Genomic DNA, 26,138 nt, shown 5'->3' with positions numbered 1-26,138 from the left:
TGATGGCTCTTGCTTAGGGGTCGGCAAGTTTACCTCGCCTGGGCTGGTTCACTCCAGCGGAGATCCCTCCATGGGCCGGATTGTGTGTGAGAGAGAGCGTGTGCGCCCATGATTTCCAGTGTCTGTGTCTGTTGTTGTTGTTTAGTCATTTAGTCATGTCCGTCTCTTCGTGACCCCATGGACCAGAGCACGCCAGGCACTCCTGTCTTCCACTGTCTCCCGCAGTTTGGTCAAACTCATGTTCATAGCATCGAGAACACTGTCCAACCATCTCGTCCTCTGTCGTCCCCTTCTCCTTGTGCCCTCCATCTTTCCCAACATCAGGGTCTTTTCCAGGGAGTCTTCTTTTCTCATGAGGTGGCCAAAGTATTGGAGCCTCAGCTTCAGGATCTGTCCTTCCAGTGAGCACTCAGGGCTGATTTCCTTAAGAATTGAGAGGTTTGATCTTCTTGCAGTCCATGGGACTCTCAAGAGTCTCCTCCAGCACCGTAATTCAAAAGAATCAATTCTTCGGTGGTCAGCCTTCTTTATGGTCCAGCTATTTATGGTCCAGCCTTCTTTATGGTCCAGTGTCTGCGTCTGCGCAGATGCAATTTTCGGCGTCTGTGCATGTGCAGACATGATTTCTGGTGCCACAGAAGCGAGTCCCCACACCACACTGTTTAGCGCAGTGTGCAGGGGCTAACTGAGTGGGTGGCTCAGTTTGGAGGCGGCTAATGGGCAGGTTAAACTACCCCCATGGGCCACTTTGGCCGAGGGGTCTTTGGTTGCCTACCACTGCTCTTGATTGATCTGCATCCTGGGTCTTGTCCCATGGAAGAACGTGCCAAGAAGTAACTACAAATGGAAGGCATGTTGATTCCTCACCAGGAAGAATGGAGAAAGTATTGGCTAGTGGAGGGGCCTGGCATTGAGAACAATGCTTTCTATACTGTTCTGGGGGAAAGCTCCTCGAGCACTTATTAGGGGGTTCTTGATAAGATCAGTGATGGGAAACAAGCTCCCATCTTCCCCTGTGAATGGGGCTGAAGGTACAGCATCTGCTTTAAGAACAAAGAAGAGCCTGCTCCCATCTTCCCCTGTGAATGGGGCTGAAGGTACAGCATCTGCTTTAAGAACAAAGAAGAGCCTGCTGGATCCGGCTGGTGGCCCATTAGTCACAGAATCACAGAATCATAGAGTTGGAAGGGACCCAATGGTCATCTAGTCCAACCCCCTGCAGTGCAGGAATCTCAGCTACAGCATCCATGACAATCTGGAGGAGAATGTTTCTTCTGAACCAGACTTTGACATTTCTACCTCCTCAGAAGTCACAGCACCAAACGAGTCCATAATGCCAGGACCTTTTCAGTCTTAAGACATTATGGATTCCAGCTCATATGCCATAATTGACACCCCCCCCCCCACTGCCAGAGTCCAGAGCATCTAAAATAGACTGGGCCCTTTTAAAAGTGGATGCCCCACCCATTAGGGGCTACCTGTTCAAAGGTCTATTTAGCGCTCAGTCTGGGTTTGCTGGTTGTTAGAACAACATTCAAGCCTGCCTTGGCTGATGGCTGATCTAGGTGTTAATTGGAGCTATCCAAGGTACTGCTCACCTTGCTGGCTTCTTTTTTGGAATGTGACCTCTGCTTTGCCTTATCTTCCTTATTCAGACTTGCCCTCTGCTGTGTTGGCTTTGCCTTGCTGGGTCTTGACCTGACTTTGCATGTTGGATTTGGAAGCGGAGCTAGCAGTATATGATACGGTGACCCTGTACTGTGCGCCTAGCTCAAGCCCCCTCCCTCCCCAACCCTAGTTCCCCCCAATGAGCCAACTGTCTAGCATAAGGTTACCAGATGTCCCCATTTCCTGGGGACAGTCCCTGGATTTACAAATCAGTCCCCATACAGAATCCATTGAAGTTGAAAACTGTCCCCGGACTCATTGGGGGGGGGGGGATCTGGTAACCTTAGTGTAGCACAGAATGGGCACCCGCAACATGAGAGCATTAAAACTGTGGCCTACTGAATCCTTCTCAGAGTAGGCCCATTAAAATGAATAGATTCAGACAGGGGTGCCAACTTGACCCCGCACCCATGGGTGCCTGGGGCCATGGGTGCCATGCAACATGCATGGCTCTGGCACCAAAAATTGTGGGTGCCCAGCCCCTTTATGGGGAATTTTGTGGGTGCTTGGGCACCCAGGGCCCCAGGGAGTTGGCACCTATGGATGAAGGTTAATTTTAGTGGCTCTTTTCTGAGTGGGACTAATACTGGATGACAACTTTGATGGCTTCAAAAGAACAACTGGACACATTCATGGATGAAAGGGCTATCAGTGTCTACTAGCCATGATGGTTATGTTCTTCCTCTATGGTCACAGGCAGTAGATGCTTCTGAATACCTGCTGCTAGAAACCACAGGAGAGGAAGAAGAAGAAGAGGAGAAGGAGGAGGAGGAGGAGGAGGAGGAGGAGGAGGAGTTTGGATTTGATATCCGGCTTTATCACTCCCCTTCAGGAGTCTCAACGCGGCTAACAATCTCCTTTCCCTTCCTCCCCCACAACAAACACTCTGTGAGGTGAGTGAGGCTGAGAGACTTCAGAGAAGTGTGACTAGCCCAAGGTCACCCAGCAGCTGCATGTGGAGGAGCGGAGACGCGAACCCGGTTCCCCAGATTACGAGACTACTGCTCTTAACCACTACACCATGCTGGCTCTCTTGTGTTCTCTTGTGCTTGAATCCTGCTTGTAGGTTTCCCTTCAGGGCATCTGGTCAGCTACCATGAGAATAGGCTGCTAGACTAGATGGGCCCCTGGTCTGATCCAGCAGGATTTTCTTATGACACAACCCCAATTTTTCACACACGCTCTAATTTCCTGGGGTAGACACCATATTTTGAAATGATGCATCCATTTTCTTGCCCTTTCTGGAATGATGCATTCCACCACAATTTGATGCTGAAGCTGCTGCCTTCTGAAAGGCAGTCACTGCCTCTCAGCCTAACCTACCTCACTGGGTTGTTGTGAGGTTTAAATGAGGATGTGGAGAGCCATGCACACTAATTTGAGCTCTCTGGAGAGAGACAAGGCAAGATGCAAATGCAGTAAAGGGGAAAAAATGAATTCCCCCAAACAGAGCTGACATTTCTGAACACATTTTTTTAAAAGGAATAAATCTGGAATTTTGAATGCGACCCTTTTCAGGTTTTTAAATTTGAAGGACACCCCCCCCCCAATTTTTTTTTATAAAATTCCCCTTCCACCTCATTTGAAAATCAATAGGAATTTGCAAAAGTCAGAATTGTATACCTTGTTCCCACCCCCTTAGAAGCACCCTCAAACTCAACAGCATGCATGCATTGTGGATACTGCAGACTTAGGCTGTTTTGTTTGCAGTTGCAATCAAAAGCCCCACTGAGTGAAGTTGCTTCGGATTCTTTCCTTTTCTCTCCTAAAGTTCTTGCAAGTCTCTGCAGCCAAGGGAAATCCCGGCAGCTCCCAGGGTGGCCCCTCCAGGGTGTTGGGAATCTGCTTCTCGCCTGGTCCTTTCTCCACTCCTCTCCCCCTGCACCTCCTACCATTTATTCCCTCCCACTTCCTTCTCAAGAGCTGCTTCTGTCAGGGAGCAAAGAACGGCTTGTGGGATAAGCAGAAAGCTGTTCCCCCCTCAGAGTGGAGCTGCCACACTGCCTTGGCGTCTCAAGCGGATGGTTTGGGTCGGGTACCACCAGAAACTTCCACCACCCACATGGACTTCTACAGAGAGCTGCTGGTAGCCTGGGCTATCGGCCTCCTATCAGGTAAGGCAGGCGTGTGTGGTGCTGAATCTCATACAGGAGCATAGCTGTGCACCGTGGCGGGTGAGAAACGCAATTCAGGAGAAAGAAAGTGCTTAGGTCAGCAAGAAGACACAGTTGCCAATTTTTCATTATTATCATTATTATTTATGCAGCAACTGAGAGATTTGCCTCCAAAGCATGTAATGATGGAGCGGTCTGTGTCTCCTCCACTTTTAAAATGCAAAGGGTATAAATTCTTGCAAAGTTTCAGAGGGAGGAAGTCGAGAAGTTCTTTGCATCTCAAGATTTTGGCACCTAGACTCAGTTTTGAATGTTTCAGTCTGCTTCCTTTTTAAGCTCCCCCCCCCCCTCAAGCAGCAAAATGAAGTAACTTTGTTTTGCTTTTTCAACTTTCAGAGAGTCTTTCTTTGCTGAAAACTTTTGCAGTCCAGTTAACGACTTGATGGTACCCGTTATTATGTTTAGGTGCTCAGTCCTTGATGGTACCCGTTATTATGTTTAGGTGCTCAGTCCTTTTATTTATTTTAGAAGATGCAGCCTGGCCCCCACATATGGTTTGATGCGTGGCTGCTGGCGTGCGTGTTGAGTTACAGCAGAGAAGGGAGAGAGTGAAATTTTGCCTTTTTGCTGGCTGCATTCCTGCAAACTTAAAAACTCTGTTATGTATGGAGGGGGCTGAGCTGATGGAAGGGGAGACGTGTTTGCTTCAGTTATGTTTGACATCGTTCTGTGCCCAGTTCCAGCTCAGAAGCAAAGGGAGGGGACGGAGGGAGGGTGCTCTGCTGTGAGATTTTCAAACAAAAGAGAAACTTTTCCGGCTTGTGAGTGGAACTGTGGCTCTGGAACAACCCTGGGGCTTTAGGAGGGGTTCCAGTCCATTACTATTTCTGGGAATGTTTCAAATGTAAATATGTACCTTTCTCCCAAATTGAACAAAACTGGCAAGACCTGAAGGCAGCCACAGCAAGACAAAGTGTGGCTGATGGAGAGAGCTGGTATTGCGCTTTTCCACGTGGACACGTTGCTGTGTTGTGCCTGCCGCAACCCAGCTGCACGCAGCGACCGGCTAGCCTTTTTCTTCCAGGGGTGGCACTTGATTCGGTCATGACTCTCGCTGTGCTCTTTGGAGAGGTTGCCCTGCGCATTACACCCCAGTGGCAGGCAACAATACTAACTAGACAGGAAAGTTGAAGTTTTGTGTTTTCCTCCTGCATTTAAAGGGAATCAGCTGTGAGGCTGCAAGTTGTCTCCTTGCTATTAATGTTGCAGTACCATGGAACTCGTTCCCATAGGAGGCAGTGATGCTCACCAACATAGATGGCTTTAAAAGAGGATTGGACAAATTCATAGAGGAAAGGGCTGTCAGTGGCTACAAGGCATGATGGCCATTCTCTTCCTTCACATTCAGAGGCAGCAATGCTTCTGAATACCAGTTGCCAACAACTACAGGAGCAGGGAGGGCTCTTGTGCTTACGGGTTTCCCAGCAAGCTCTCCTTCTATTCTTACGGAAGCCTAGTAAAAAGTTGAATCTGAAGGATAGGTGGAGATTTGCCTGGGGCTTGAGCTACATGGGGTACTGTCCTACCAGTAACCTGGGAGTGGTCCCTTTTGATTCCACACTTCCGTTGTTATCGGAACCACCTGTCAGGAGCTGTTGCCACTGCCCCAAGTGGTGAAGTGCCAAACTGCAGCCTTTTCAGAGAAGAACCATCTGGGTTTTGGTCTGGCTCTGCCCATCAGGCTAGCTATTGGTTCCTCTAAGGGAGGAAGGAGTGTATACTTCCTGTCTCAGTGGTGCCCATCTTGAGAGCTTGGTCAGCCTGTCCTATGGTGTATGTCTGGTTTTGGTCTGACTCCAGGGATATCTTCTGGTCCTGCCTTCTGCTTCCGCTCTCACTCAACATTGCTGCCCAGGATAATTTGTGTCCAAATGCTCCTAGCTGGAGACATTTTGTTCCTGCAGTTACAGTGGCACCTCGGGTTACATACGCTTCAGGTTACATACGCTTCAGGTTACAGACTCCGCTAACCCAGAAATATTACCTCGGGTTAAGAACTTTGCTTCAGGATGAGAACAGAAATCGTGTTCCGGCAGCGCGGTGGCAGCAGGAGGCCCCATTAGCTAAAGTGGTGCTTCAGGTTAAGAACAGTTTCAGGTTAAGAATGGACCTCCGGAATGAATTAAGTTCTTAACCTGAGGTACCACAGTACTTAGATCAGTCTTTGGCCACCTGGGGGACATAGTTCCAGAATGTCATGCTAATTTAGGACAGGTATAGACTCCAAATCCATCCAACCCCTTCCTGCATGGCCAATGAGCAGGGATGAAGGCAGCTAGAGTCCAGCAATGTGTATTGTTCTTGTCACAGTGGTGCTCAGTGGCTACAGTCCAGCAATGGTAGCTATTAGCCATGATGGCTACGCTCTGCCTCTACATTCAAAGATAGTTATGCTTTTGAATATCAGTTGCTGGAAACTGTTGACAGGGAGAGTGCTCTTGTGGTCGGGTCCTGCTAGTGAGTTTCCTATTGGTCCAGTGGGTTGGTCACTGTGAGAATAGGATGCTGGACAAGATGGGCCATTGGCCTGATCCAGCAGGCTCTTCTTAGGTTGCTCCTGCTGTTTATTTACATAGTGCCAACAGTGTGCTCGGGACGCGGGTGGCGCTGTGGGTTAAACCACAGAGCCTAGGACTTGCCGATCAGAAGGTCAGCGGTTCAAATCCCTATGACGGGGTGAGCTCCTGTTGCTCGGTCCCTGCTCCTGCCAACCTAGCAGTTCGAAAGCACGTCAAAGTGCAAGTAGATAAATAGGTACTGCTCTGGCGGGAAGGTAAACGGCGTTTTCATGTGCTGCTCTGGTTCGCCAGAAGCAGCTTAGTCATGCTGGCCACATGACTGTATGACGGCTTCCTCGGCCAATAAAGCAAGATGAGCGCCGCAACGCCAGAGTCGGTCACGAATGGACCTAATGGTCAGGGGTCCCTTTACCCTTTGCCTTTTAACAGTGTGCTCAGTGATCTACAGAGAGCAAGAGGTCAGGTCCCTGCCCCACAGGCGCTTACACTCCAGAGTTTGGCATGGGAGAAAGAACTGAGGAAAGGGAAGGAAATGAAGGCCACAGCTATACAGAGAAATGCAATGTGGCTGTTTCAGTTCCACATTCTTTAATTTAGTTATAAGCTTAGTTGCAGCCAGGCCTGGGACCTCTGGGGTTGTGCCAAAGGCTTAATGGAAAAGGTGGTTTTGTGGAGGGATGTGGAGGAAGTAAGAGAGGCTTCATCCTAGCCTGGGCTGAAATATCTCAGGAAAGTGTTTCTCTTAGCAGTGCTTGAATATTTTCTTTCGGGGAGATCTCTCCAAACTGTTGGAGAATTTCAGGAATCCCAGAGAATATTCTGTAAAATGCCACCACCACCCATCTCAAGTTCTCTGCCTGTGACTGAAGCTATGGCTCCTGTAGTCCTTGTCTCTTAGCCCACGGCTTTTTGCAGCTGCGAGCATAAACTACCAACAGAATTTCATTCAGCATTGGAAGATATTTTTCTTGAGAATTTATCATTTTCCTGCTATTCCAAAACCGTTTGATAGTTTTGCCTCCCTCTAGAGCAAATTCAATGAACCCACCCCACATGCATACAATTTCACGGCCCTGAAAAATGGATGGATGGATGGTTTTTTGGGGATTCTACTGTTGTTGCATCAATGCAGATAAAAGGAAGTCCTTCTTCACCCAGTGCATAGTTAAACTACAGAACTCCCTCCTACAGTAGGCAGTGATGGCCACTGACTTAGATGGCTTTGAAAGAGGATGAGACAGATTCATAGAGGAAGATAAGGTTGTCAGTGGATACTAGTAGTTGGAGGCAGTAATGCTTCAGAATACCAGTTATTCTGGAAAGCACCAGAAGGGAGTATAAATCATAGAATAGTAGAGTTGGAAGGGACCCTGAGGATCATCTAGTCCAACCCCCTGCGATGCAGGACTATGCAGCTGTCCCATATGGGGTTCGAACCTGCAACCTTTATTATTATTATTTATTTAATCATTTTTTTCAATACAAACAGCAACCACAAAAAACACATACAACAAAAAACACAATAGCACTAATAACACAATTTAACTATTCAGATTTGAGTACTGATACACCTATAACTACACCTTTTTAACAATATTTTGCCACCTCTCCTCCCCCTACTTCCCACCACTTTCCGCCTTATTGCTTAAGTATTCCTTCCAGATTTCTTCATATTTATCCATTCTTAATTTGCGTCAATATGCAATTCGTTCATATGTAACTAGTCTGTCCATATTGTCAATCGATGTGCTCAATGGGATCTTTTTGCGGCTCTTCCAATTCATTAAAACAAGTTTTTTTGCTTCTAATATGGCACGGTACATCCATTTTTTGGGGGGGCCCTTGTAATCTCCCACGTTTCCGGTATATAATTTAGAATTAAATTCAAATCCCCTAAATAACAATTTCTTTTTATTACTCTTGCTATACATATCCTCACCTCGCACCAAAATGATCGAACCTGCAACCTTGGCATTATCAGCACCACGCTGTAACCAGCTGAGCTATCCAGGCTCAGGTGTGCCATTAACTGTTACTGCTTTGAATTTTATTGTGCTATTATCGTCCTTAGTTGGTCATGCAAACTGTGATTCTGAATAGTGCTTTTCAATAGGGTAGGGGATGAGTTTTTGGAACCAAGGGGGCAGTGCCATCCCCCCAAAATTTGCAACCACTGGCATGAAAGGTACTGTTGGGTCCTTTAGTTATACTCTGAGGAAGTGCCAATTTTGAGGAGCATTTTGCTTTCTGGGGTCCCACTTCTCTGCTTCTCTGCTGTCACAGCCTGGCTTTTAAAAAAACTTTGTTTTTAAATTGTGGCACCAATACTTTTTTCCTCCCTGGTTGACTAGCTGGATGAATAAGTGTTAACCAGGCAGGCAAGGTGGTGAGGGAAAGTCTCACTGCCCACAGATGCAACACCAGCTAGCTGTGCCAATGGTCCAACTACTGGCCATTTTAATTTAAACAGTGAGACCAGTAGTCAGGCCCCATCTCTGGGGTTGTGGGGCCAATGAGGATTCTGGAGGACTGAAGGGGTGGGCCAATCACCCTCAACCCACCCTCTAGCTACTCTTATTGACCCCACAACCCCAGAGGAGGTAACTGATAGCATGAGCTGGCTGTCACTCTTGCCCTGGCATCAGAAATGTTTTTAATTAAAAATGGTGGGCAGCTGGAGGCTTCCTGTCATGGCCTGCTAGGGCACCAGCTGTTCTGATGTGAGCACTGACCTCAGTAGAGGCAGGTTGGGGCAAAGGTACCCTGGACAGCTCCGTGCAGGGCTCAAGATGAATATTGCCTGGGAGCAGGGCTCAGGTGTTGCTTCAGCAGCAGGCAGGCTGAACCTTACATAGGTGCTGCAGCTCTGTCCCAGTAGCTAGACTAGAGCAACCATCGCTGAGTGGTTCTGCCCCAGCCTTTTCCAGCAGATGTTTGATCTCCAAGCAGGGCTGGGAAGGATCCTCCCTTTGAAACACTGGAGAGCAATAGCCAACCAGTGCAGACAATGGATGGGCCAATATTCTGGCTGCAGCTCCCTGTGTTCATGTGTGTTAAGGGAAACGTGGTAGCTCAGTAGAAGAGCATCTCTTTTGCATGCAGCTAGTCCTAAATTCAAATCCCAGCATCTCCAGGTAAGACTGGAGCCACAGCCAATCAATGTAGACAATCCTGAGCAATATGGACCAATGACCTGCTAGAAGACGCTTTCTATGTTCCACACCTACTTCTCTGCCCAGAGAAAGATACCTGCAAAATTCTGTGGCCCCAGTTATACCCTACCAGAGACCCTAATATTGCAACCTTATTGCTGGTAAGATTGACCTTTCTTATATTTAGGCAGGCTAATTTAACCATTTGAATTAATGTCAGTATTTGATATTTCTCTCTGTTTTCTAAAGAGTTTTCTTCTGCTGATAATATTTAATGTACTTCCTATCTGCTTAATGATATTTACCATGTATGTTAAAATAAAACTTAATAACAACAACAACAACAACAACAACAACAACAACCTTTAGACCCCCAGTAGCCACATATTAGCTTTACTATTCCAAGACTGTTCAGAAACAACCCCAATTCAGGGCTAGACATTGACGTTTATTATAAACAAATCAGACCAATATGTCAGCATAAATTAATCCCTACAGAATTTCCACTGGCTTGCTCGGCCCAATTTGAACTTTTAAAACTGCTGATGTACGGATTCATTGTCCATAATTGTGCATGTCACTTTCTACAATTTATGTGGTTCCTCAGTAGCGGGATAGATCTCCTCTTCTTAAAGGAGTTGCTATAGTGACTTGTTAATAAATACTTAAGTTCCAACCATTACGTAGATGCTAGGAAGGAAACGTCCTCTTTTTCATAAGCATACTTGCTCACTCTGTTAATTCTAGGCATTCCCCACAGAACCGTCCAGAATTTAACAAGGAAAAAAAGAAAAGAAAAAGGGAGCTCTAAAAAAATGGGAACAGAGAGAGATGAGCAGAGTAACCCAAAGTTACGCAGTATTTTTAGCTTCACATATGGAAGTGAGTGGGTTGAAATCCTGATGATCACAAGCCATAAATTTCAAGTCTGAATGGCATGTTTTGGGTGAATGTACATCCTTAAGATTCCTGTAAATGTGTGATTCATTCTGGAGAGTGAAACACAGGAAGCTGCCTTATGCTGAGTCAGACCCATTGGTCCATTTAGACCAGTACTGCCTACACTGACCGGCAGCAGCTCTGGGGTTTCAAGCAGGAAATCCTTCCTAGCCCTACCTGGAGATGCTCATGGGATTGAAGCTGGGACCTTCTGCATTTATGGGAGATGCTTTCTACCACTGGAGGACCAGGCACCCTATTGAGTGCCAAAAGAAGTGGGGATTCTGGCTGGGAGGGTGGCTACATTGCGGCAGCTTGCCAGGAGAGGGCGACAGTCTATTCTCGGCTGTATTTGAGTGCCACCACCAGTGCTGTAGGTGGAAGGCAGCAGTGCAGCAGCCAGCTTATCAGCAGTCAGGTGACACAAAGGGCCAATAGGATTCCAGCTGGCCCTATAAAACCTCAGTCTTAGGGATGGCTCCTTGCCATTTGCTCCTTGCTGCCTGCCCTGAGCTTGCTTTGCTTCACCTCCAGGCGCCCAGCCCTTCTGTGACGTATCCACTGGCCACCAGCAATTACTCCTTCTTACAAGACATTATATCCCACTATTTCCTCCAAGGAGTGGTTCTTCCCCTCCTGAATTGATCTACACAACAACCCTGTGCAGTAGGCTGGGCTGAGAGGCAGCGACTGGCCCAAGGTCATGCAGTGAGCTTCTTCATGGCTGTGTGTGGGATTCGAACTCTGGTGTCCCCCAGTTCCTAGTCTGGCATTCTAACTAGGTCACACTGACTCCCTTCACACCTTTGGCCTTTCCCTTGAAGGTAGGATGATGCCTTGGTTTGTTGGAGCCAATGGAGGAATGGAGCAAAGGTGTGAGCAGGCAGAGGAGGTGTTGCTCCTTCTCACCATCACTTTGGAAGGGAGAGGGAGCGCACCCAGAAGGTGTTGTCAGGAGCCCCGTCCCCAAACCCTGGAACAAGCCCTGATTCCTAGTGTGGGTTAGAAGTTCTCTCATGGCCAAAGATAAAGCACAGCCATTGTCATCTGGACAATTCAAAGCTGTCCTCCTTGTCACACACACACCCCCCCCACTCTTTTAAAAGCAAAAGCATTTGTCTCTTCGGCATGAAGAATTTGCACACCGGCGCATTTAATGCTTTTAACAAAAGTTGCTCTGGATGGAGAACCAGAAATTGAGAACCTCCCCAAGGAAGAACCACATGAGTGTTGGATGGCTATACAAAACGTGAACTGGATGGTTTGCAAAAGCAAAAAATCATGGAGGGGGGGTAGATCTATCCATGGCTACTAACCTGAGTGGTTTTGTACTGCCTTCGGAGTTGCAGGCAGTATAACTCTGGAATACTTGCTGCTGGAATTTGCAAGGGCAAAGAGTGCTGTTGCACCCGTGCCCTGTTTTGTGGGCTTCCCATTGGGGCATATTCAATACTTAAAGGAAAGGTTAATCCTAGGTGCTCAGAAGCTGCTTTGTATGGACTGTTGGTCCAATCTAGCTCAGTATTCTCCGCATAGATTGACAGTGGCTCACCAGGGTGTTGGGCAGCGAGTCTTTCCCTGAAGATGCTGCTGGAGAGTGAACCTGTGACCTTCTGCATGCAAATCAGGTGCTCTCCCATTGAGCTATAGCCCTTCCTCTGGAGGGGGCAGGCAACTGGCCACCTGGAGAGGGTAGGAGGGTCACCTTGCAAGGAAGAGGGTGGTTTCCTTGCCTTATTGCCTTATTGCCAGGTATCCCCAGCCAAAATATGCTGCGAGGGTTTTCCGAAAGTCCGAGTGAGGAAAAACACCCATCAATCCTCATGCCCAAATGATGGCTGTGAATTCAACTCAAGTTTTATCCCTTCTCTTCTCTGGGCCAAGTCCTTTCTGTTTTGACAAAGACCAGACATTGCCTTGGTCTCTCTTATATTTCCACTAAATTATAAGACAGCAATTAGATATGGCAACAAACATTCTTTTGAATCTCCTCATTCATTGCTGGCTGCTTAAAGAAGAAAGGGCAATATTTCTGGTTTCTCCTAAATCATACTGTTATATGTCACCCCAATCTCTGAGCGATGAGATAATCCAGGGGTCCTAGACGCTTGCCCATGTTCAGATTCCCTGGAATGTGAAGGTTAGTGGAGACTGTGGTGTCTTTAGGATATAGGGGTAGCACTGTGGATTAAACCACAGAACCTAGGACTTGCCGATCAGAAGGTCGTGGTTCGAATCCCCGTGACAGGGTGAGCTCCCGTTGCTCGGTCCCTGCTCCTGCCAACCTAGCAGTTCGAAAGCACCTCAAAGTGCAAATAGATAAATAGGTACCGCTCCGGCGGGAAGGTAAACGGCGTTTCCGTGCACTGCTCTGGTTCACCAGAAGCAGCTTAGTCATGTTGGCCACATGACCCGGAAGTTGTACGAGATGAGTGCCGCAACCCCAGAGTCGGTCATGACTGGACCTAATGGTCAGGGGTCCCTTTACCTTTACCTTTACAACCTGAGCATAGGATAGAGAGGCTCAAAGCAACAGATCTTGCTTCTCTATTTGTCACGGCTTTGGATCCAGCACAAAGCAAGCATGCCTTTCTGTCTCCTGCTTTCAGCTCAGCTCACACACAACTCTCTGACTCTTGTTCTCCTACCTAGCAACTAGGTGAGGGGGTGGAAGAAATGCCCACCCTTTAGCCTGGAGGGCACCATCCCTTAGTTGTAGCTCTTGCAACCTAGCTCATTCTTTTGGGATGCTGATGAGGACACTTAAGTGGCCAGCTCAGGGCAAACTTGTCCTACTAGTTCATCAATAGAATCCTCTATTAAATTCTAACCCACAGTGAGTTCCTGATCTCAACAATTGGAAGGGGTGCAAGGCATCATTCTGACTGACCACACACCCCCCTCCAAGCCCCCAACAATACAAATGCTGGAATGGTGAAGTGGGGAGCACTGTGAGTCGAAGGGCCAGAGCTCAGTGACAGAACATCTGCTTTGCATGCAGATGGTTCTAAGTTCAAATCCCTGATGGCATCTCCGTGGGGACCTGGGATCTGGGAATGTCCCTTGCCTGGAGCACTGGGGAGCTGCTGCCAATCAGTGTAGAAAGCACTGCGCTTGATGGACCAATTGCCTGAAGCAGAACAATCTAGTACCTTGTGATCCTTGACAACTTCACTCCTGTCCCTTTTAAATTTATCCTAGTGTTTTGAAATGTTTTAACTTGTAATGCCAATAAAAGTATTTGTATTTGTATTTGACCAATTGTCTGACCTGGCATAAGTCATCTTTCTTTACTCCTATGTGAGTCAAGCAGGTCAAACCTCATCAGGGCTTCAGCTCCAAGAAGTTTTGAAGCATGTGTGATGATGATGATGATGATGATGATGATACATGACTATTTTAAAGCATTCTTGTAACGATTACTAAACTATGTCTGAGGCACTTTGACTATTCAATAGGAGCACATAACTATTATGGTTGTTAAAAAAAATTGTGCAAGAAACTTGTGCAACTTTAGGGCACAATGACACTGGTCTTTCCCATGGGGTGTGGTGTGGGGAAGTGAGGGCAGCTAGGGGGCATTTTCAGCAGAAAAACAACATGAGGGTTAAGAAGACCTTTTCCTCCACCTGCTTTCCACTTTTAGTACCCTCTGAGGCTGCATTTTTGTTAGCAAAAAGAGTTGCTACACAGTGTATATTGTGGAACAGCCTTCACCAACTGGGTGCCCTCGATATATTTTGGTTTACAAGTCCTATCAGTCCCAACCAGCACAGCTAGAGGCTGTTTTAATTCTTTTGCTTGTGCATTCATGATGATTTGTGCTCATGATGTTATCAGGGGGGTCATACACTCTCCCATTTTCAATACTGCGTATGCCGCAAATGTTTTGGAGTGAACACGCTGCCATATTTACATCTGGCTTGTGTTCTGTAGCTTCCTGCTGAAGTTCTGTCACTTTTTCATAGGCGCCGACTCCATGGGGCCTGAGGGGGCCCGAGCCCCCTCAAAAATTCGTTTGGGGGGCTGAGCCCCCCCAATAATTTAAGAAAATTATTACTGTAAATTTCGGTCTATAACACGCAGATTCTTTCTCCTAAAAAGTAAGGGGAAATGTCTGTGCGTGTTATTGAGCGAATGTGTGGTCCCTGGAGCTGACTCGCCGGAGCGCAGGGGCAAAAATAGGCAAAAATCAGGCAAAAATAAGATCGGGCGGTCGGGTGGAGGGAAGGCGGAAGCTGCTGCTTTCCTGCATTCTGCCTCAGGGTCTTACTGCCCACCCGCTTCTGTTGCTGAGTTTGCTCAAACTCAACAAAGAGCAGGGAATCCCCTGCCCTCTTGGCAAGCAGAGGGTTAAGGAAAGGATCGAGTCCTTCCTTCTAATTCTTTCCTAGTCACACTGCGTGCAGGCTCCAGCCCACCACCTCCTCCTCTCCGTGCTCTAGGGACTCGCAGGTGGGAGAGAGAGAGGGGGGGCTGGCTTGGGGGGGACTTTTGCCTTCCTTTCCTCCCCCCCACCCCGTTAAACTCCTCCCCTGCATTCTTAGCCAGCTGCTTCTCCGCACACCCCTCTTGTGCTTCTTGTCCCTTCTGTGTTTTTCCTTCCCTCCCCATTTAAAACGTGGTGACAAAGCACGGATCCACATGGATCCTCAGGATTTTTGCATTGGGTCACTCCAAATTCACCATCAGATCACATTACATGTCCATGGCTACAGTCTGTACCAAAAAAATCACATACCCACTGTTGCCTGGGGCTGCAATGGTGCAAAAACGTGGGTACAAAGCATGGATCCACAGGATCTTTGCACTGGGTCACCCCAAATTCACCATCAGATAACATAGCATGTCCATGGCTACAGCCTGCACCAAAAAAATCACGCACCCACTGTGGCCTGGGGCCACAATGGTGCAAAAACGTGGTTACAAAGCACGGATCCACATGGATCCTCAGAATTTTTGCATTGGGTCACCCCAAATTCACCATCAGATCACATAGCATGTTCATGGCTACATCTTGCACCAAAAAGATCACGCACCCACTGTTGCCTAGGGTCACAGTGGTGCAAAAACGTGGTTACAAAGCACGGATCCACATGGATCCTCAGGATTTTTGCATTGGGTCACCCCAAATTCACCATCAGATCACATAGCATGTCCATGGCTACATCTTGCACCAAAAAAATCACGCACCCACTGTTGCCTAGGGTCACAGTGGTGCAAAAACGTGGTTACAAAGCACGGATCCACATGGATCCTCAGGATTTTTGCATTGGGCTACTCCAAACTCACTGTCAGATATTAAAAATCTTTATAAAATAGAGAATTAAATACATACAGAATGTTAAATTTTCAGTTTCAAAATATTAGTACTAGTTTAGTACTGTATTTCTATATTACTATAGTACTGTATTAGTTATTTTCAAATACTTAAATATTTTTAGGGTGTAAGACCCAATTAAAGCCCGTTATTTACATACTGTATTACAGTATTTACATACAGTATTAGGCATACTGTATTAACTTTATTAACTGTATTAAAGCATTAATTTTGAGATATTATTTTTATTTAATGAACCCTCAGCCTTATTCAAAGTAAGCTTAAATTAGGTATTTCACTTATTAATCAAAGTGCTATTACTGTGCGACAGCAATATTTTATGTTTTATTCTTTTAATGATAGTTTAGGATTTATTTAAATATCATTTCAGTCTTTTCAGAGCTATATATTCACTGCTCTGTAATAGTCTATAAGCATAATTGTTACTGTAAATTAAATTAGCTTTTTATGAAAATACCGTGCGTGTTTATGTTTTGTTTCTTTTTTCAAAGCCAAAAAGTGTTTCAGGCTTGTCGAGTTTCCCGGAGTGTGGAGTTATAGAGAGTCGAGTTTTCGGGGTTCTAATGTTGATCATATGACTCTAAAATACTTTTAAAAAACTTTAAAACTCACTAATTTTCATCTAAAATTTAGAAAACTTCCCGGGGCAGGACCCCGGTATGGGCCCCCCCAATATTTTTTATAAGTCGGCGCCCCTGCACTTTTTATTGCACAAGTATTTTGGGTTTGCAATTTTTGTTTTGTTGCACTGTAGTGCAAGAATCCCCCCCCCCCCTTGCAGTGTGGTAACTTTGGGGAAGCATTGCCAGACAACTAATAAAGCAGAATGGTGTGTGGATGGTCCAGTATAAGCCCATCACTAATGCAAAATCACATAGAATTAGAGAACTGTAGAGTTGGAAGGGACCAAGTATCATCTAGTCAAACCCCATTAAATACAGAAATAACAACTAAATCCCTGACAGATGCCCACAAACCTCTGCTGGAAACCTTCCAATGAAGGAAAGTCCACCTGCTTTTGAGGTTGTCAATTCCACTGTTGAGCAGCTCTTACAATCAGAAAGCTCTTCCTAAAATTGAGTCAGAATCTCCTTTCTTGTCAGTTGAGTCCATTGGTTTGGGTACTACTCTCTGGAGCAGTACAAAAAAAACAAGCTGGCTCCATCTTCCGTGGGACAGCCCTTTGGGTTTTTGAAGATGGCTATCATATCCCCTCTCAGTCTTCTCTTCTCTGGACTAAACATACCCAACTCCTTCAACCATTCCTCATAAGGCTTGGTTTCCATACCCTTGGTCATCTTGGCCACCTTCCTCGGCACCTCCTTTTGCAGAAGATACCTGCAAAATAAAAAGCAAGAAAACCCACCAGTCTTCACACAAGCCCTGAGTGAGTCTCATGAGAGACTGAAAGCTTCCAGACTCTCTGTGTCCCCTCACCCACCCCTAATTGCTTATAAAAGGGAATCGTGGAAAGGAGAAAGAGAAAACTGGAGAAGGCAGAGGCTGCCTCTTGAGGAAGGAGAAAAGAACTCTGAGGCAGAGAGTGGTGTGCTGGGTCATCTGTTTTCTTTGCCCATGATAGTTTGATGGGGAGATAGAGGGACCGCAAAAGCGGGAGGAGGAAGGAAAGAGCAGCTGCTTTAAGCTGCAAGGGGTGTGGGATGCAGGGACTTGTGACATCAGGATAAAAGTATTTTAAATCTATATTTATATAAAATAAATCTGATGTAAGCTCTCTATTTTGACACGTTGAAATAGATGCTAGCTGTTGCTGTGTGGATCAAGGAGTGCCAATCGCATGTCAAAAGGCCTCCCTCCTTGCCAGCTCAACATTCTTCCCATTCAGAAACCAAGCACCCTTATCATTCAATAATGTTAATATTGTCTCATCGACATAATAACGGTAAGAGGTAAACACCAGATTTTTGAGATTCTCAGAAGACAATCCAGGCTCTGCTCTGTGCAGGAAAAAAATAATAAATTTTGTGGATGAAATGAAAAAGAACTTTATCTTCTGTCACATGAAAATTCCACCCTGGATTTATAGCAGGAAACTTAGCCCAAAAATATGATCACGGTCCTTCTGTTCCAAACTGCAAGAGTTATTCTTTCATTTATCACCACTGTCCAGAAATACAATATGTGCAGAAAGGGAGAAATGGCAGAAACTCCATTCAGAAGATAAACACAGCCAGGTAGCCCTTGTCTCTTCCCCTACATAATCCTCTTGCTAAGTGGTTTGGCCCAGATAAAGACTTGATTCCTGCTCCAAGTCCAGGCACTGAGAAAGAAAAGCAAGGTCTCTCCAGTTCCTTTGGAACCCGCTTCTGTTTATACTGCATTGCACCCTTAATTGATGTAACTGATGAAACATTTCAGCCTCAATTATTACACTGACATTTTCCAGCATAAAAACTTAACTTCTAGTTTTTAAAAAACAATGAATTTTAGAATTGCAATTCGGGGAGAGGAGTATTAAATTCACACTTGCAGCCTTAAAAAAAAATCATTTTATTTATTTTTTGAATGTAAAACGGGCATTGTGTTCCCTTTGCTGCACAACTTAATTCTGTTCATATTTGTTTGTCTCAGGATTCTGCGATGCCTTCAACATTGACACGAAGAGGCCACGAATTATTCCAGGCTCTAAAGAAGCATATTTTGGCTATACGGTTCAACAGCATGAAATCAATGGGAAGAAATGGTAAATGAATACCACATCGTGCCTAAACGGGATGCTTATGCTGTGATGTTTCTTCCTGTGCTTTTGGCAAGGCATTTGTCTTTTATTATGTCTCTAATACTGTCCTTAATCAAATGCTGGTAAATTGCATTTCCTTTTTACCTGCTCACACATAACATAAAACCATGGTGAGACCCTCCTTGAAAAACCTCCATGAACCCCAGCAAAGTGTCAGGATCATGCACCCTCCTAACTCTTTTCCTCCCTTGCAGGTGGGGGAAGGATTTCCAATTTTGCTTTCAAGGAATCTTGGCTTAGTGGTACATGCAAGTCAGGTGATATGTTGTACAATAAATGATGGTTAGTTGCTAAGCAAGTGAACTTCAAACTCTAGGTTATGAAGCTGGCTTCCTAATTAACCATAGTTTCTTGTACGCCATGACTCCTGGTTTATATGTAATGTTAAAGCCAGAATTCTTTGAAAGAGAAACAAAACCTTGCAGAAATCTTCCTGCTGGCCATGCAGGAGGGGAAAAGAGACCACATGAGCTTGGCATTTTGCCTGAACCCAGAAAAGTTCACTCACATAGCAGAAAACCAAGGTGAATATAGGCATTGTAGTAGTTGTTGTTGTTGTTAATTCAACTTACACACTGCCCTATACCCAGCGGTCCCAGGGTATTTCACTACAAGACCACAACATATAAAATCAAACCCAAAGCAGTAACCCAATAACCACCCCCCAAAAGCCATATTCTAAAAGGGTGTTGGATTAAAATAGAAGGCCTGGTTAAAGAGGAATGTTTTTGCCTGGCACCTAAAGGTGTACAATGAAGGTGCCAGGCAAACTTCCCTGGGGAGAGCATTCCACAGATGGGGAGCCACTGCAGACAAGGCCCGTTTTCATGTTACCACCCTCCAGACCAGTGAGGAGGAGACACACGAAGGAGGGCCTCAGAAGATGGTCTCACGGGCCGGGTAGGTTCATATAGAAACAGGCAGTCCTTGAGGTAGCTGTAGTGAACACCTGAAATATCAATGCTAAGTGTTGTTTGTCCAGATGGAATCATGTATGGCTTTAAATAAAGGGAAGAAGCTAGTTCAGTTCATGAACAGCAAAACCTGGGCTTCCTTTTTAAGGAAGGGTGGAACAGCACAGGACAAAGGTTCCCATGTTCCTGGTCTGAAGCCTTTAGAGCACAGACTGAACATTGGGAAGCAAAGAGGGGGAAAGATCATTGCATTGGATAGGTCTTTTTGCAGCTGCCTGTTTTGCGACTTTGACCAGTGATGCAGATCTGAGCATCTTTCCAGGCAGCCCTTCAGACTACTGAGGTAGCATTGTGGTCAGTGAGGGCATTGTTTTGCTTGTGAGGATCAGATGTACACAACAGGAGTTCCCCCCCAAATGTCTTCAGCATATACTTGCTTTCCCCACCACTCTTTCCTTCCAGTCTCGTCATGTTTATTAGATGCCTCACCAGTTCTCAGTGAGAAATTCAGTCTGTGTGTGATTAAAAAAGAAAGAAAGAAAAAAGCAAAGTTCTGGCCTATAAGAACATCTACCTTGGGGCAACCCATTTCTTAGGCAAACCAAAATGTCACTAAATAGTGTCTGGCTTTTGAGTTCCACAGAACAATTCATCAGTCTAAGTAGTAAACAATGTGGATGGGTGGAGGACAATAGGCTGGTGGTATAGCCCTTTGTGTCTGCATCTGGTCAGAGTCTGAAGATGGAGAATGAGAGGCCCAAGTCGAGACTAGGAGCATCAGACGTTGCCTTGTACCAACTGGGACCCATTGGTCCATTGCCTACACTGACTTACAGCAGCTCTCCAGGGTTTCTTCCCCAGGAAATGCAGAGATTAAAGCTGGGACCTTCTGCATTCAAGACACATGTTCTTCTACCAAGCTATGGCAACAATCTGGCTGAGGGCAGTAGCACTGTCCTCGAACACCTCATTGCCACCCTTCAGCATCTTCCGTCTGAGGCCTCTGCCTCACTTTGCCTAATGGTAGGACCGGCCCTGTTCAAATAAGGTTTTGTTAGGGGCCTTGGAGGTTACTGGTTGCACCAAGGCATATTGGGAAGAAGGGACATATAATGGAAGATCCCCCATCTCCTTGCGTGTGTTCCATGGCAGCTGAACGTGTGAATGGATTCCCAGTAACAAACCTTCTCTTTGAGGTGGTGTGAAAGTTTTATCTGTGATGTTAGATCTGTGGAGATATTGCCATCTTTGTGTAATGGGTGTGTGTGTGAGAGAGAGCAAACTCTGAAAGCTCCTTCCCTTCTCCTCAAATGCCTAAAATGAACCCCATGCAATAAAATAAGGAGCTAAGGATTCTTGTTTTTACCCCAAAAGCAAAAAAAAGAGGAAGAAGCCATTGTAAACCCACCATGACTCACAAAGTATGAATCACTAAACAAACAAGCCATCTATACTACAAAACCAAGAGACGTATGTTTCGCTACCAAAGGATCCAGTATACCAGCGATTGCGGTGCCACTGTCAGCCAGCTCTGCTAGATGTGAAATTGGCAGGAGGCAGACGCAGTGGAAAAGAGAGCAAAGCCGCAGCGTGATGTTAAGAGGGAAACCAGATGACCATCCCTGAAAGGCAGCCTGCAAAGATTCCAGAATTCCAGCGAGAGGGAAAGCAAAGGCACCATCACACAGCTGAATGGCAAACGGAGAAATTCTGGGCTGTGGAGGGAAGATGGTTATAATAACAGCTCTTACAAATCCTGGCATCCGACCAAGTATTTAAAGAGGAATTTAAGCTCACTGAGCATCTTGGATTCTTTCTTTGGTGTCTTTCCCCCCAAAGATATTTTTTTTAGAAATTCCCTCAGATAACTTATGTGTGTCATATAAATAAAAATCTGCCGTCTTGGTTGTATAAGATGTGGAATCCATGAGAAATCCCAAACTGGTTCTGTAAATGCCATGAGCCTGAAGTTTGGGCCTCCTTTGGGTGTAAGCGTTGGCGGCCAGCAGGCTGAGACGATGTTACTCACCTGGCTTCCCAATACAGAATACACCAAGTAGGGAAGGGACAAGGTGGCAGGGAGGTTGGTGCAGTGGCAGAGCCCATATCACAGGGACCTCCCACTACCTTGCCTCCCCACAGCCCAGGATGCTTTGCCACCAGCCATCACTGCCTCTTCCTCCTCCTCTTCTGCTGCTGAAGCGACTGGAGACAGCCCAGGGTAGTTCCAGTGCTGAATGAGTCTGGAGAGATGAGCAGGCGGCAGTGCAGGGGGAGGGGAATGGCCCTCACCCCCACCAAAGTTCTCCTTCAGAACATCTGCAAGGGCTCTTGTACTGGTGGGTGGGTGAGTTCCACACAACAGAGCATCTCAGTGCGGCAGTTGTGCTGGTAGAAATTCAAAATGCGACAGATTAAGCCACCTGTCGCTCAACAAAGTTACCAGCAGCCTCTTGTGGAACAACATTCTGTCAGCAGAACAAACGGCTTTTCCCCCCCCAGACGGAATTCACCGGAACTCAGTTCCAGCACTTGTCAGGTGGGTGCCATGGTCATTATAAAAGAATAAGGGAGGTGTTCATGATGAGTTCTGGCACCTCTTTTTCTAGAAAAATAGCACTAGGAACAAGTATACAAGTGACTTTAACTTAGCACTCTGTTGGATGGCTTGGGGTGGGGTGCCCTCTTGCTTGTTCCACCTCCCTCAGAAATTCAGGATAGTGATGACCTAGGAGAGGGCCTTCTCTGTGGCAGCCCCTTAGTTGTGGAACTCCCTCCCAACAGAGGTGTGTCTTACTTCTTCACTTTTCAGCTTTTGGTGAAGGCTGAAGACACACCTCTCTCTCCTCTGGTTTTTGATGACTGAGATCTGTGCTTTCAGGGCCCACCATATTCCTGTGACTGTAATCTGCTTTAACTCTTTTTCAGTTCTGAATTTCAAATTGTTGCAATCCGCCCTGGGACTTGTTGGTGAAGGGCAGGTGATACTGCTTATACTACTACAACTACATTAGTAAGGCAACCCCTGGAGGGCACCAGATTGAGGAAGGCTGATTTAGAGGGATTTTGAGAGCGGAAGAGAGGTGGCTGGTCTCTTTCTATTGTGTCTGTGCATGTATAAAAGATCTGAGCAGGGCTTTCGGGGGCAGACAGCCAAGAGTTACACATTTGGAGGAGGGGGGTTCAAATATAACCAAGGTAGTGGAAAGTCTAAAAAGAAGGAATCCAGATTCCCAAATTCCAAGGGAGGGGGTGGGAGACGTAATTTGCACCGCTCCAAAATCCAGCCAGCACATTAGATCATCTTCTCTCTTCATTGTCTTTCCAGATCGGCAATTTGAGTTCATTCCTTCCTCATTAAGTGACCTTGGCTCTCCCCCACCCTTCAAAATAAGCCTCCTTTTTCTTTCAAAATGAGCCCAGTCACAGTCTGTTGGTATTGAACCAGGTTGCATTGGACAACGCCACTTGATTTTTCTGTTGTTTTCATGTTGTAGCTGCTGAAGTGGTCTGAGACATTTTTGATAGGTGCGCTGTCCTTTGAAACTTGTGTATGGAATGCAGACCCCCCACATACGTGCTGGTAACGTAAGCGGCTCCCTTGGCAAGGGTCAATGCAGGGGATTCTGACACAGGCCTGGATGGGTTGGAGTTGCCACTGGCATACATCACAGAGATAAGAAATCCAGAGTGATAATCCACTTGTATGGAGGTGGAACCTGGTGGCCCCTTATGATGTCCCTCTCTCCTTACGTGGGCAGAAGAGAGAGTTGCTCATATTTTAAAAAATGGAGAAATCCAGGACTTTAGCATGGCTGTGAGCTGGCAACAGCCTGTTGTGTCCTGCCCCTGATCATAGGAAGCTGCCTTATACTGCATCAGACCCAGAGGTCCATCTAAACCTCGATTAACATTGTTAGCAACCCCAAAGTGCAGTAACAGGGCATTACATCATACCTTATACAAAACCAACAAACAGTAGCTATTAAGAAATAGAAATGGTGACACACCAATAAAATCAAGACATCCCTATTTTCTGAGCTGGCATGGATGGTGAATGCTGAGCATCTAAGCCTGAAGCATAGGAAATAAAATCTCATCACATAACATAAAAGCAGCCTGGATCCACCATTCCCCTGGAAACACATAGTTCATGTGTATTTTTTTCTCTGCAATAGCCAAAGTCCATAAGTTCTTATACCACAAAGACAGATGTGGTTTTCCAAGGTTTCCCATCGCTGGGCTACTGAAATCCTAGTTGCATCTCACTCACATCCATGTCCCAAGCTCTGCAGAGTGACAAGCTTTCATGCTGTCCATCCACATATTCAGTAATGACAGTTGTGGGGAAGCCCGAACAAATGATTTAAATATTTCAGATATTTCTTTATATACTTGGGACCAGAATAATGAAACCCAAAGCCATTTCCACTGAAGATGTAAATGTAAAGGTAAAGGGACCCCTGACCATTAGGTCCAGTCTTGACGGACTCTGGGGTTGCGGCACTCGTCTCGCTTTATTGGCCGAGGGAGCCGGCATACAGCTTCCGGGTCATGTGGCCAGCATGACCAAGCTACGTCTAGTGAACCACTTTATGGAGGTGTGGAATGGCGGCTGTCCCTATGTGATACAATTTTTGGAGAGTGTAAAACCCACACAGAGGATGTTTGCTTTCAACCCACTTGTGAAGTTTATCAGAGATTGCAAAGAAAGGAATATACGATAACAACAAGAAGATGAAGAAAGTAATAAAGAGACTATCCGGATAGAACTGGATAGAACTGTCTAATTAAAGCAGCAATAAAAGTGATGCTTGGACCCCCGTTCGGAGCTTGAAGTATCGGTACCCCCAACAAAAATTAAAAATTTGGCTGTATAATTTGGAACTAATGTGATTTGGAACTAATGTGATTTGATTGGCCTGTTAATAAAAATTATATATATATATTTTTTAAAAAGAACCAGAGCAGCGTACGGTAACACCGTTTACCTTCCCGCTGGATCAATACTTATTTATCTACTTGCACTTTGACGTGCTTTTGAATTGCTAGGTGGGCAGGAGCAGGGACTGAGCAACGGGAGCTCACCCCGTCGCAGGGATTCGAACCGCCGACCTTCTGATCAGCAAGTCCTAGGCTCTGTGGTTTAACCCAGAGCGCCACCCGTGTCCCAGCTGAAGATCATTCATAATTCCATTTTATCCAAATTCTGTATTAATTTGAGGTATGTTCAGGTGATATAATAGCCATCTTCAGATCTCTGAAACACTGTCCCATGAAAGATGGAGACAGCTAATTTTCTGCTGCTCTGGAGGGTAGGACCCGAACCAATGGATTCAAGTTACAAGAAAGGAAATTCTGACTAAACATCAGGAAGCACTTTCTGACAGTAAGAGCCATTCAACAGTGGAACGGACTCTCTCAGAAGGTGGTGGACTCGCCTTGATTGGAGGTTTTAAAACAGGGTTGGGTAGTCACCTGTCAGGGAACCTTTAGCTGTGATTCCTGCATTGCAGGGAGTTAGACTAGATGACTCTTGGAGTCCCTTCCAACTCTACAATTCTATGATTCTGTGATGTCATATGAACAGAAATAACATGGCAGATTTATTCAGACAGCTTTTTTGTCCTCATTCTTGGGGCTTCCTACTGTTGCAAGCCAGTAGTGATCGCCAAAGAATTGATGCTTTTGAATTATGGTGCTGGAGGAGACACTTGAGAGTCCCATGGACTGCAAGAAGATCAAACCTATCCATTCTCAAGGAAATCAGCCCTGAGTGCTCACTGGAAGGACAGATCCTGAAGCTGAGGCTCCAATACTTTGGCCACCTCATGAGAAGAGAAGACTCCCTGGAAAAGACCCTGATGTTGGGAAAGATGGAGGGCACAAGGAGAAGGGGACAACAGAGGACGAGATGGTTGGACAGTGTTCTCGATGCTATGAACATGAGTTTGACCAAACTGCGGGAGACAGTGGAAGACAGGAGTGCCTGCCGTGCTCTGGTCCATGGGGTCACGAAGAGTCGGACACCACTAAATGACTAAACAACAACAACAAACTATTGCAAGGCAGAAGACCTACTGAAGATCTTTTGGGGGAAGGAGTGGGGCTGAGAAGTTGAAACTCACTCAGCCTACGATGGAAGCAGGTCTCCTACCTACCCAAGCATCCATCTGGGTTACGAGGGTGGCTCTTGGTGGATCACTGGCCCAAAACCATTGGACTGAGTTCTAAAGATCAGGCCTTCAGCTCTCATAGGGTTCATCTCATTTCCTTTCTCCCACCCCAACCTTTCTTTTCTCTGACAGTTCCATTAAACTTGGATTTCCTCTTCCCCCGATGATCTTGCTCGCCTGCAGCTCCAGGAAAAGGAAGAGTCTGCCAGGCTTCCTCTCCTCTCTTTGAGCCTCTGCTGCACATGTGTGTTTCCAAATGCTGACGTGACCATTTTCTAATTCTGAAAGATCATCTTTTAAAAATAAAAAAGTCCAACCTAATTGCATACTTCAGCCTCGGATATTTTGCAACAGCCCATTTTTCATCCTGAAAAGAAATGGCATCTCCTCATGAGAGCAAAGCGGGCGGTGAATATGAAACTCACCCTGAACCCTGGAGGGTGAAATGAGTTTTTATGTTCCCTGATTTGATTACTGTTGCTGAAGTATGTGAC

The 26,138-nt window shown here is 46.0% G+C and overlaps 1 protein-coding gene across 1 annotated transcript in view; it reads left to right on the top strand.

The window, feature by feature from the left end:
- The first annotated feature begins 3,581 nt into the window (after window positions 1-3,581).
- ITGA11 (integrin subunit alpha 11) overlaps window positions 3,582-26,138 on the top strand; it is a 97,239-nt gene continuing 74,682 nt past the window's right edge. Inside the window, exons 1-2 of the mRNA XM_083713072.1 lie at window positions 3,582-3,782; window positions 18,386-18,497. Coding sequence (XP_083569198.1) covers window positions 3,731-3,782; window positions 18,386-18,497 — 164 coding nt within the window. The 5' untranslated portion in view covers window positions 3,582-3,730. The remainder of the gene's footprint in view (window positions 3,783-18,385; window positions 18,498-26,138) is intronic.

The sequence above is a fragment of the Podarcis gaigeae genome (genome assembly GCF_964106915.1).
Source record: "Podarcis gaigeae genome assembly, chromosome: 14".
In the NCBI taxonomy this organism is placed as follows: domain Eukaryota; kingdom Metazoa; phylum Chordata; class Lepidosauria; order Squamata; family Lacertidae; genus Podarcis; species Podarcis gaigeae.
The sequence above is the reverse complement of the archived record's forward strand: the minus strand, read 5'-3'. Positions and strand labels throughout refer to the sequence as shown.